At 42.7% G+C, this 12,167-nt stretch overlaps 1 protein-coding gene across 28 annotated transcripts in view; it reads right to left on the reverse strand.

Moving 5' to 3' along the window:
* Nucleotides 1-12,167, reverse strand: part of LOC103695484 (putative peptide/nitrate transporter At3g43790) — a 66,092-nt gene that overhangs the window by 34,584 nt on the left and 19,341 nt on the right. For 27 of the 28 annotated variants that reach the window (XR_005509712.3, XR_015975175.2, XR_015975174.2 and 24 more), the window contains 2 exons: nt 871-915; nt 641-729 (listed from right to left, as the gene is read on the reverse strand). Coding sequence is in view for 25 of the 28 variants with exons in the window: in XM_088715536.2 (XP_088571662.2) it covers nt 641-729; nt 871-915 (134 nt within the window). In the remaining 3 variants the exon portion in view is untranslated. Of the gene's footprint in view, nt 1-636; nt 730-870; nt 916-12,167 lie in introns of those variants that run through there. The other variant, XM_088715550.2, reaches the window with a different exon arrangement.

Here is a 12,167-nt window from a genome sequence, read left to right on the forward strand (position 1 = left end):
TACAATATGGCGTATCATGATTTGAATTGTCAATATATGATCTAGGTCTCTTCACCCATGCCATTTTCTATACATCATGCCCTGCTCTCTCATTGTTGAGTGCTTACGCCCTTCCCTTAACAATTAATACCTCCTCTCTCATTGTTGAGTGCCTTAACCATTAATGAACCCAACCAAACCATGCTCAAGTGAGCTTGAATGGAGATGAACCATGCTTAAGCTTAGCCATTCTTAACTCTTGATAAGCTTGAGCTAGCCCTGTATAATTTCAACTAGGACTTTGCAACAAGTCCAACAGTCAAGTATGTCTGTATCCAAGAGTGCCAACTGCCAATAAATATCCTTTTACATACCTTTTGTGGTACAGTAAATATGTTTAGCTCACTGAATCAGTTACTATCAAATTAAAAAACTATAGAAAGAAGAAAGGGAAATTCTATAGACATAAAAAGGTGAAGAATACTGGATGTAAATTGACAGGATTTTTGAAAAAGAAACTGCATGCTATGCTGGAAAACATTGATTTTCATATTCAGAAGTTGCACTATGACTAGCAAAAAGCACAAGCTGTACTAGTAGTCAGAATCATATTATCAAGTATTAGCATTAATATAGAACGGAAGACACTGTGAATACTTACAGAGCTCCTCCACCTGCAGGTGCAGCTGCTTTAAAAAGAGACATTGCAGTTACAGACATACCATTTGCAGCACCTCTTTGCTGTTGAGACTGCAACCATGTACGTATAAGGTTAAATAAAAAATGGTTATGTATAACAATTATTCTTAATAAAGCTTATTTTCTTAGAAGTTATAGGAGAATAAGAACAAAAATGCATCATAGTTACATTTAGAGGAATAGGGAACTTACCACAGCATTGTTCTGTAGAATGTTGAACCCAGTGATTATTGTTACCTGATTTCATTTAAATTAATACACATAAGAAGAGCATTTCAAAAAAAATGACATGAAGTAATATTAAAGAAGTAACCTACATGGAAAAGCAAACAGATACAAATTTATTTTGATTATTTGTAAATAACATTAAGAATGCAATGTCAACTGTTAATCCACAAACATTTGATGAGGTTCTTTAACAGCATCATGTTGTTTTAGGCATGTACTGAATTAGGTCAATAATACCAGTAATTGCCCGATTAATTTGATTATATTCCAAGCAATTTTTGCGGAGATCCAATACCAGTGCATCATAAAAACAACAGGATTTTCTGCTTGAGAAACAGCTTAGAAAACAAAATGCATTGACACAAAATTAAGTTGATTATAGAGTTATGCATGCTCATTAGTTTCATTTAGGAAAACTCCCTCTCCCTCCCACTCCTTCTCATGAGAACTTGAGTTAAATCTTTGTTGGTCAGCCAATCATGCTTTAACAGAATTGTAGCCTATACAAGCCTTGTAACAATCTAGGAACTCACCCAAAAAGACTAGCCAGAAAATATTTCTTGATTCCTTGGCCCTATTTATGTAGCCAAGATCTGGCTAGTGTATAGCCGATATGAGTTACATGGATCCCACATTCCATCCATTTAAGCAATGGTATCCTTGCTAAACAAATGATCCAAATCCAATCACAAATACCATAATTGAACCATGGTCAGCTCCAAATAGGCCCATGCTGCAATGTTCCCTAGTCCACATAGGCTACATACCAGGTCTGCTTTGATACTATTTATAATGACCTAAGACCTCCCCCGAGAAGCTAGTTGGAAGGTATTATTACCCAAGATCTACCTATTGCATAACTGATGTGAGACTAAACACATGTTTGCATGAGTCCTCACAAGCCCTTGCCTACAACTATAGGTATGGGCCATGCCATCCCAACTATACATTAAACCTTATAACAAGGCAAAGATCAATTGGTATGAGTTCCACTGAGGACTAAGAATGAGAGAAGCTTGATATTGTTGTTTCCTAGTTCTTCATAAAAAGGCAAAGATCAATTGATACACTCATATAAAAGGATTGAGCATATGATAGAAGCCTAGCGTGGCTGTTAAGAAAAAGGAATTTCTCATGTCCAATTCATCGAAAGCATTATTAATGAGGAAAAAAAATAGATCTTGACAAAAGACGGTAGACAAAGTTTAATGGCTCACCATTTACAAGCAATGACTTGAAGTTTTTTTTAAAAAAAATGGCAGGATAATAGACCAAACTGGATTACCATATGACTTGAATTGTTTGATAAACTTAGTTCGTAGTCACAGGCAAATGCTGTAAATAAATGGTGGCAGGTGCAGGGTGGAGCTAACTGCAACTATGGGTGGGGGAGGATTTCCAAAAAAAATACATTAGTTCTTTCTGCAACCTAGGTAAATAAATTCTGACATGGCAGATTTAACAACACCTACTCTTAAAGGATAGAGACAATTCAGCCGATCAGGACGGTTTGATCTTTAAAATCCCCCGAGCACCCTCCCTCCTATTCTCTCCCCCCCCCCCAACTTCCACCATGATCGGAGCTTCAAAGCCCCATAGGTACCCAATGTCAAAGGCTCCACCAGTACCTGATGTCAAGGCCACCATGATTGATCGACACCAATGCCAATGCTAACAATCTCGAACAATGCCGACTCTGACTCCAATGCACTTGATCACCGTCAATGTCCTATACGCCTCTCTTTCTCCCACCCTCTCCCTCCTCTCCACATCTCTCTTTCTTCCTTTCATCTTGCCTCCCCACCCTCGGTCTCATCCTAGTGTTAGGGTTAGGGTTTTCTCTCCCTTTCCCTCTATCTCTCTTTCTTCCACTCCTCCCTCCCCCCTCTCTATGGGCCCCTCTCTCTCACTTTCTCCCTCCTCTCTTTTTCTCTCTCTCCTCTCTCTCTCTCCCTCTACCAGCTTTGGTATGTCGGATGGTATAGTACATACCAATACCACACCAAGCTAGTTGCTAGCTAGTACAACCCCAAATACCAGTGCAACAAATTTTACCTACTCTCAACTCCAACAACTCTTGTAAATAGACAACACAAGTTAAAATAATATGAGACTATTGCACATCAGCTTTGTTATTCTAGTAGTGAGTGAGAGATGACAAGCAAAACAATAAAGGGAAACTCAATAAGATCTGTAATATCATAATACCACTAGTGAGTTGTTTCTTCCCATAAAAGTAGTGAGTGTTACAAGCCAGTGAGATATTATCTCTATACTTCTTATCAAGGATGGTCGAACTATCCCGAACTAGGCGATTTGGTGTGTATTGAACCAAACCATCCAGGAACTTGAATTGGGTTGAACTATTTGGTTCTACCTAGTTTCAAGCTATTTCAGATTGTAATGGACTAAACTAGGAGATTAGGTTATTTAAAATTTGAGTCACGACTCCTCTCGATCCTTCTTCCTTTCTCCCGATCTTGCTTGTGTATGCCTTCTTTCCCGTTCTCCCGATCCTCCTCTCCCCTCTGCCCTCTTCCTTCTCTCCCTCTCTCGATCCTCCTCTCCCCACTCTATCAATCATCCTCGTCTCTCGTGAATCATGAACCCTTGCTAGAATTAGGATTTCATCACTGTCGCTGCCACTATCGCCAACCAAGGTTGGTAGAACCGGTACCCGGGCCCATGCCAGTTGCCCAATAGTATGATATGGTACATTACCATGCCGCGTCCACTTGTGGCATACGACAAAGGGGAGCCTGAGAGGGAAGGGGAGAGGGAGAAGAAAAGAGAGGAAAAAAGAGAGGGAGGAAGGAAAAGGGAAAAGAAGGGAGGGAGAGAGCTTTCAAGCCCTCTATCCTCCATCTATGTCATAATGAAAGAGAGGAAAAGAGAGAGAGGGAGGGAGAGGGAGAGGTTGAGGGAGAGGAAGGGATGGAGAGAGGTCAAGAGACAGAGAGGGAGAGAGCTTTCGAAACCCCTCTCCTCCAGTGCGGCATAACAAGCGTGGAGCCTTTATTTTGGTTTCGAAACAGAGGCTCCACCCCTATTATGCCACCCGGCGGCCTCTCCCTCTCTCCCTCCCTCCCTCTCCCTCTCCCTCTCCCTCTCCCTCTCCCTCCCTCTCTTTTTCTCTCTTTTATTACGCCATATTCAGAGAAAAGGAGGCTCGAAAGCCCTCTTCCTCTTCCTCCCTCGACCTCCCTCCCTCTTCCTCTCTCTCCCTCCTTTCCTCCCTCTCCCTCTCCCTCTCCCTCTCCCTCCCTCTTCCTCTCTCTCCCTCCTTTCCTCCCTCTCCCTCTCCCTCTCCCTCCCTCTTTCTCTCTTTACCTCTCTTTCCTTCTCCCTCTCCTCCTCCCTCGCTCGTGTCTCGAACTATGGGGTGAAACCATACCGGTCCGCTTTTGGTATGACTCATGCCCGGAATCGGACGGTTTGAGGTGGTACAACGAACCATGCCACCAACGATGATGATGACCACGAACCTACCAAAACGACAACAATGTTGGATACACACTATCCCTCCATCCGTCCCTCTCTCCCCACCCCGTTCTCTCTCCTCCCTCTCCACACTCTCCCTCCCCCCCTTTGGATTCCATTGTGCCTTGAGTCAATATGGTACATATTGGAACTATATCAAACTAGTAGCCAGCGGTATGACCTTGTTACTGGTTCGGCGAAGCTTATTTGATATTTTTTTCTGAGACTAGCAATGCATTTCTATTGTTATAAGGTGCACTTTATATTTCTCCAACAAGGCATTTAGGTGCCATTTGGCATCATTTTCATTTTTTCAGAAATAAAAAAATAGAATTTTCATTTTCATTCTTTCCTAAATTTTTAAACATATAAATATTGATGCAGGAGCATGAGCCCAAGCATGGATGCATGCGTGGAGATGTGATCCTCATCCTTGGGCATATCTAGTTATATTGGGTCCTAGTGTTTCGACGCCCAATTACATTGAGTCCTAGTCATGTTGAAGAGTCCTAATTTATTTGGAGTCTTTATAATGGGTCCATGTGCCGTGTGAAAGAGTCCTAGCTGATTTGGATTCTTAGTCATGTCTCAATTAAAGAGTCCAAGTTAATTAAGAGTCTTGAGTTAAGGAGTTTGGGTCTAACATTGGACATGTCCAATGTTACATTGAGTCCTTTTGTTTGAGGCGTGTCAAGTTCCCTTGAGTTAGTGTCCAACGCCTAAATCACATTGAGTCCAAGGCGTTGAAGAGTCCTTGTGTGTATGTGGAGTCTAGTCATTTGTCCTCATGATGTTTCGGAAGAGTCCTAGCCGACTTGGACTCTCATTCCATGCGCCATGAAGAGTCCAAGTCGAGTGGGAGTCTTGTTAGTTAATTTAGTCAATTGTTTAAATTAAAAAAGTCCATGTCAAGTAGGAGTCCTAATTCAAATAGAAGTCCTAGTTAAAGAATGAATCCTTGTTAAAGAAGAAGTCTACCAATTTCAGATTGTTAGAGTCCAACTTATCCCAACCTCTTACTCTATATAAAGAAGAGGTTGAAGAATAAAATGCAGAAATTAGAGTTCTGCAAAAAATTTGAGAGCCTCTCTCGTGAAAAAAGTGAGACGCTTCCCTTTTCTTTTTCTTGGTGAGACACCAAGCCTTGGTAGAAGTTAGTGAAGGTGAGACTCTCTTATCCAAATCCATATTTATCTTTCCTTTATCCACGTTTTCAGTAAATATCCCTTCTTTTCTTCACGCAATGCCCATCCTCATTTGAGAGTCCTTGTGGAAGGACTCCCCCCAATCCTCATGCCATAACCCATTCCTCATGCCATATCCTTCCTTAATTAAAAGTCCTAGTAAGAGGACTCCTCCCTTCATTCTCACGCCCTCCTAGCCCTATCCTTATTCTCACGTCAATAACTCCTCCCCTTCTCACGCCAACAACCCATTCTTATCTCGCCACCAACCTAGTCCCATTGAAAGTCCTCATCCCTATCTCACGCCATCCATATTCCACGCCCCAACCCAATCATTCTTTGGGTCCCAAACCAAGCCCAAACCCAATCAAACTTGGGGTCACAACCTAATTCCATCCGCCCCTAATCCAATCAAGCACAATCCCCATTTTCGATCACCATTCATTGAACCCAATTGAACCAATTAGCCATCGATCATCTTCCTTTCCCCATCCACAAGAAACCCTAGCCGCCATTGAAAGAGAAAAAAAGAGAGAAATCAGCTGTCATCCCCAATCTTCAGCAACCTACCTACCCCCTCTACGTCAATTGGTATCAGAGCGAAGATTCTGCATCATCATGAGTATGAGAAGCAGCCGCCCCTACAACATCGATCGACAACGAGATGAGATAGAGATGATAGCTGAAGTTCTCCATCAAATGGTTGCCTTGAATCAAAAGATGGATGCTTTTTGTGTGGAGGCACAACGACGACGTCGCCCTACCTATACTCAAGTTGGGCGATGCTCTCCAAAACGCAGCAACAAGGGCATTTCTTTTCCTCGAGGTATTCTCTTTTTCTCAATATCTGAAATCTCTGCAAATAGGATACAAATCCGGAGCGAGGAGCAGCAAGGACCAGGAAAAAGAAAGAGTCCTATGCCACAAAGAGGAAGCAAATCCGATTGTTACAAGTGCGGTGGTCGAGGGCACTTTGCTGATGTTTGCCCCACCAAAGACCAGCGCTTTGCATTAGCGTGCAAAGAAGACGAGATCGCGAAGACATCTGAAGTTCCTCCTAAACCCACTGAGATCAAAGAAGAGGAAGGCAACGAGGAAGAAGCACCTGCGGTGGAACCAGAATGTTCAGATCTACCCGTTTGTGTCGATCGCAGGGTCCTTTCGGGTTGCAAGCAAGGCGAAGAAGTTGGATCTGAAATTCCAAAGGTAATCCTATCTGATTTCAAGTCGATTTTGGAGGACTTTTCTGATGCAACACCTGAAGATCTACCCAAGGAACTTCCACTAATGCGCGACATTCAGCATGCCATAGATCTCGTTTCGAGATCTAGTATATCCAACCTCCTAGTTATCCCTTCTTCCCCACCCTTGTCTTCCCCAAGACCTTCTTCTCCATCGCTGCCCCTTCATCTACGCCACCAAAAGTGGTTTCAGATCTCGTCCGCTGCAACAATGTGCCTTCGGAGTCCGCTTGTGCCCCAAAAATTGGTATCAATCATGAAGTTGAGACATGTTCGCATCGATTGCTAAGGAAGATGGTTCTGAAAATTCAGAAGAGATGACATCGGATTTCAAGAAGGATAATCTGATAGCTAATGGAAGCCACGAAGAGCACAAGCAGTGCCAAACCGATCCGCGCGCAGTGCCACACCGAGCACCCGCGTGCAAGGTCACAACCAAGCGCAGCAGCCACGGTAGCCGCATGCAGCACCATCTCCCGGCGTTCACCTGGACGTGCATCCCGTGCGCACCGGACCGCGTCCCGTGCGCACCGGACCGCGTCCCGTGCGCACCGGACCTGCGTCCGTGCATGTCCATCCAGTTGGCGGCCTGCCGGCACGCCAGCCTAGAGCACCAATTCCACCAGGGCTCTTCCGGCGCGCATCAGCCTGCATCCGTGTGCACACTAGATGGCGGATCCCATCCGAGCCAAGATTCCTCAAATCAGCCCCAACTCGACGGAGTCGAGTTCTTCTCAGCAGGAGAAATTGATGCAAGAGCATGAGCCCAAGCATGGAGGCGTGCATGGAGATGGGTCCTCATCCTTGGGCATGTCTAGTTACATTGAGTCCTAGTCGTGTTGAAGAGTTCTAATTTATTTGGAGTCTTTGTAATGGGTCCATGTGTCGTGTGAGAGTTCTAGCCAACTTAGTCATGTGTCAAATAAAAGGTCCAAGTTGATTAGGAGTCTTGAGTTAAGGAGTTTGGGTCTAACATTGGGCGTGTCCAATGTTACATTAAGTCCTTTTGTTTGGGGCGTGTTAAGTCCCCTTGAGTTAGTGTCCAATGCCTAAATCATATTGAGTCCAAGGTGTTGAAGAGTCCTTGTGTGTGTGTGTGGAGTCTAGTCATTTAGTCCTCATGACGTTTAGGAAGAGTCCTAGCCAACTTGGACTCTTATTCCATGCACCATGAAGAGTCCAAATTGAGTGGGAGTCTTATCTTGTTAGTTGATTTAGTCAATTGTTTAAATTAAAAGAGTCCATGTCAACTAGGAGTCCTAGTTCAAGTAGAAGTCCTAGTTGAAGAATGAGTCCTTGTTAAAGGAGTCCACAAATTCAGATTGTTAGAGTCCAACTTATCCCAACCTCTTACTCTATATAAAGAAAAGGTTGAAGAATAAAATGCAGAGATTAGAGTTTTGCAAAATCATTTGAGAGCCTCTCTCGTGAAGAAAGTGACATGCTTCCCTTTTCTTTTTCTTGGTGAGATGCCAAGCCTTGGTAGGAGTTGGTGAAGGTGAGACTCCTCCTTTACGCCATCCCTTGGATTTGTGTGAGGGTGAGACTCTCTTATCCAAATCCATATTTATTTTCTATTCCTCCACGTTTTCAGCAATATCCCTTCTTTTCCTCACGCAATACCCATCCTTATTTGAAAGTCCTTGTGGAAGGACTCCTCCCAATCCTAATGCCACAACCCATTCCTCCCGCCATATCCTTCCTTAATTAAGAGTTCTAGCAAGAGGACTCCTCCCTTCATTCTCACGCCCTCCTAGCCCTATCCTTGTTCTCAAGTCAACAACTCCTCCCCTTCTTATACCAACAACCCATTCTTATCACGCCACCAACCTAGAGTCCTAATCCCATTGAAAATCCTCATCCCTATCTCATGCCATCCATATCCCACGTCCCAACCCAATCACTCTTTGGGTCCCAAACCAACTAAGCCCAAACCCAAATAAACTTTGGGTCACAACCTAATTCCATCCGCCCCTAATCTAATCAAGCACAATCCCCAATTTCGGCCACCATTCATTGAACCCAATTGAACCAATTAGCCATCCATCATCTTCTTCCTTTTCCCATCCACAAGAAATCCTAGCCGCCATTGAAAGAGAACAAAAAAAGGAGAGAATCAGCCGCCATCCCAAATCTTCAGCAACCTACCCACCCCTGTCTGCGTCAAATATGTTTGGTATAGTCAATTATTTTTAAAAACATAAATATAGTGATAGTGGATGAGGTGATGGTAGCAATGATGGATCCAATGGAGGCATTGATTATAGGAGTGATGGGGGTGGCGACAATATGGTGGAGGTGGCGATGCTCGCGGTGGTCGGTGGAGGTGGCGATGCTGGCGGTGGTGGTAGTAGTGGTGGTAGGAACACCAATAATATGGTGGAGATGATGATGATGACAGCGGTGGTATGGTGAAGGCTATGGTGGTGGCGTTGATGATGGCAAGTGTTGGCTATTCCGTGAGGCGGTAATAATGGTGACAGTGGTATGGTGGCAATGAAAATGGTAGTGGCAAGATGTTAGCAATATAATGAAGGTGATGACAGTGTAGTGAAAGTAGCGATGGTGGTGGCGGTGACAACGGCAATAGCGGAATAAGTATGCAGATAATTCTAATGGGTCATATCTTACATGACCAATCACATTTAAATTCCTAATGGGACCAATGGCTACCATTGAAGTTCTAGATAAAAGGGAAAAACCAATGAAGATCATGTAGTGTTGAACAGAAATAATTAAGATAGGAAAGAGACATTCATGCAAATCAATTCAAGAGTTGGACTGAATTTTATCGGATTCCTAAGTGGGAGTAGGATTGGTACATTAAGGTTAGCAGGGCCAACCTGGTTTTCTCAGGAAGATTGAGAAGATAACCATGAAGATTTCCTGCAGTAATAACTATTATAGCATACACATGATGTAACTGTTAGATGTATGTCCTAGAAGCCAATCTGGCGGACACATTATTAATTCTGGAATATAAATTTGTACTTGACTTTATTATTATTGAATAATAAAAGGGCATCTTTTCATTCATATTGTTTATGTGTCTATAAATCGTCCAAGAAATTAATAAGATGATGATACATATTCTCAAGAGTTGAGAATTTGAGCCATGTATCATTGGTGATTAATTTCTAAATGCTCCTGATCAATGGATCATCACGAGTACGGTGATCGATCCGATCAGTGCACAGATCACTTTCCTTATGGATGGACGAGACTCGAGTCCACAGTGTAGGGACACTAAAGTGATAGTGCAGGTGCTTGTTAGAGAACAAAGGTACTGAGCGTGACCAAGACAAGAAGTCACTTGGATGTCTATCCACTCGTCAGTGACTTACTTGATGTTGCAGTAGTGTGACTGGTCCTTTGACCTGCGGTGCTTCGGCTACTCACAGTGAGGTTATTGTAGTTTGACTGCACATATACATGGTCTCTAGTCATATGGGTCCTTCTAGTGTAGATTGGCCGTAGTAGGTTCACTGTAGGAGTAGGATATGCACCTACATGGAATCTATCGACCTTAATAGATGAGGAGTGATCCTATGTGATTTATTAGACTGAGTTCTAAGATCTTGGCAAGGGCAGTATATACAGTGGAGAAAGAATTTTTCACTCTCGAACTCAAGTCGAATAAATCTAGATATATGACAAACGACGGAGTTTGACGAGTTATCCATGACCTCTGGTCTGTAGGGATCCACGATAGAAGGACTGTATCATACGATAACTACACCTAGAGGTTCATCATTCTATTCTGCTGGGTAGCCACTACATACTGCTAGGTGTCACTGGTAGATGGTGACTCACAAGGATCATCTTGATGGTCGATAATCCCTGGTGAGTTGAGTTGGAATTGTTTCAACCCATTGAAAGGAGTTTTCAATGATATTGTGATAGAGATCGCAATATATCTCACTACCAGTTAGAATAGAACCTATGGGGTCACACACATTAGAAGTATTGATCGATCCGATGGTTGAATTATGATTAAGAATCACATATGATCAATTAGATTGATAAATGGATAACCCGTTAAGAGTTAGTAGTTAGAAGAAGAAAAATTGCAATCAGATTGCAATTTAATTTAATTAATTGGATTTCATTAATTGGACTTGATTACGAGTCCTACTTGGAGTAGGATAATTGGAGTCCTAATTGGATTAGAATTTCAAATTAAATTAGAGTCCTACTTGGAGTAGGATTTCTAAAGTCCTAATTGCCTTAGGGCTGAAATTTAATAAGTCCTAATTAGATTAGGATTTTCTTAAGTCCTAATTAATTTTAATTTTTAATCTAATTAATTAAAAGACTCCTAATTGGATTAGGATTGAAGAGTTCAATAGAGTCTTGGTTCAATTAAATCCCAATTAGATTAGGATTTAAATAAAAAGGAAGATTGAGTTCACCTAATCCTTTTTAGAAAAGGATTGGGTCCCTATCTATGTGGCTAAACCCACCCCACTTAATATGATTAAGTGGGGCGTGGGATTAGAGAGGAGAAAAGGAGTACGCCCCTCCCCTTGCTTGCGTGAAAAGAAAAGGAGGGGCGTACGCCCCTCCTCTCTTTGCAAAAGAGTGATAAGGATGAGCTCCTAAAATGTAGGAGCTCATCCTTATCCATTTAGGCTTCAAAAGGAGGAGGGATTTCGGCCCCTCCTCTCGTGCTTTCTTTAAGCATTTCGGCAGCACCCCTCCTCCTCTCATTCCTCCTTCCAGCCGCAAGAGAAAAGGGAGAAAAAGAAAGGGTGGCGTGGCCTTCTTCTTCCTCTTCCTTGGATCCAGCGCAGGAGAAAAAGAAAAGGCTGAAAAGAGCCTTGTTTCTTCTTCCTTTGATCCATCATTCTTCCTCCTCCTCACTTAGGCATTCAAGAGTTGAATGATAGGGAGGATATCAGCCATCTAAAGCCTTCTCTGCAAGGGAGCTAGCACCCCGGGGAGGTCCAAAGGCTTTGATCGACTCACTACTTCATGTGGATACCCGTAGAGGCCGGACGCGTGTGCGGCTTCCACTGAACCTTCATTAAATACCACGTGAATCAGATTTGCGGAGACCATCTACCCGCACAAGGTGAAGATCTGATCTTCTTAATCATGATTTTAAAATAATTTAATAAGAATTTAATCCTAATCTATCTATAAATGGTTTTAAAATACGTTCATACGATGAACGGGATATGCACATGTCCTTCCGCTGCGCATCTGAAAAATTTTTGAATTTTCAGCGGCATGTGACAGATCCTAACAGTAACATTATGCCAACAGAGAAGTTAAGAAAAATATAAATCTTAGAGAGTTATTTCCTAATTCTCATGTAAATAGTGCAAAGCTCGGTCAGAAGCCTAGGCAATGT

This window comes from Phoenix dactylifera, chromosome 2, assembly GCF_051530095.1.
Source record: "Phoenix dactylifera cultivar Ajwa chromosome 2, Ajwa_hap1_PhDact_Kaust_v1.1, whole genome shotgun sequence".
In the NCBI taxonomy this organism is placed as follows: domain Eukaryota; kingdom Viridiplantae; phylum Streptophyta; class Magnoliopsida; order Arecales; family Arecaceae; genus Phoenix; species Phoenix dactylifera.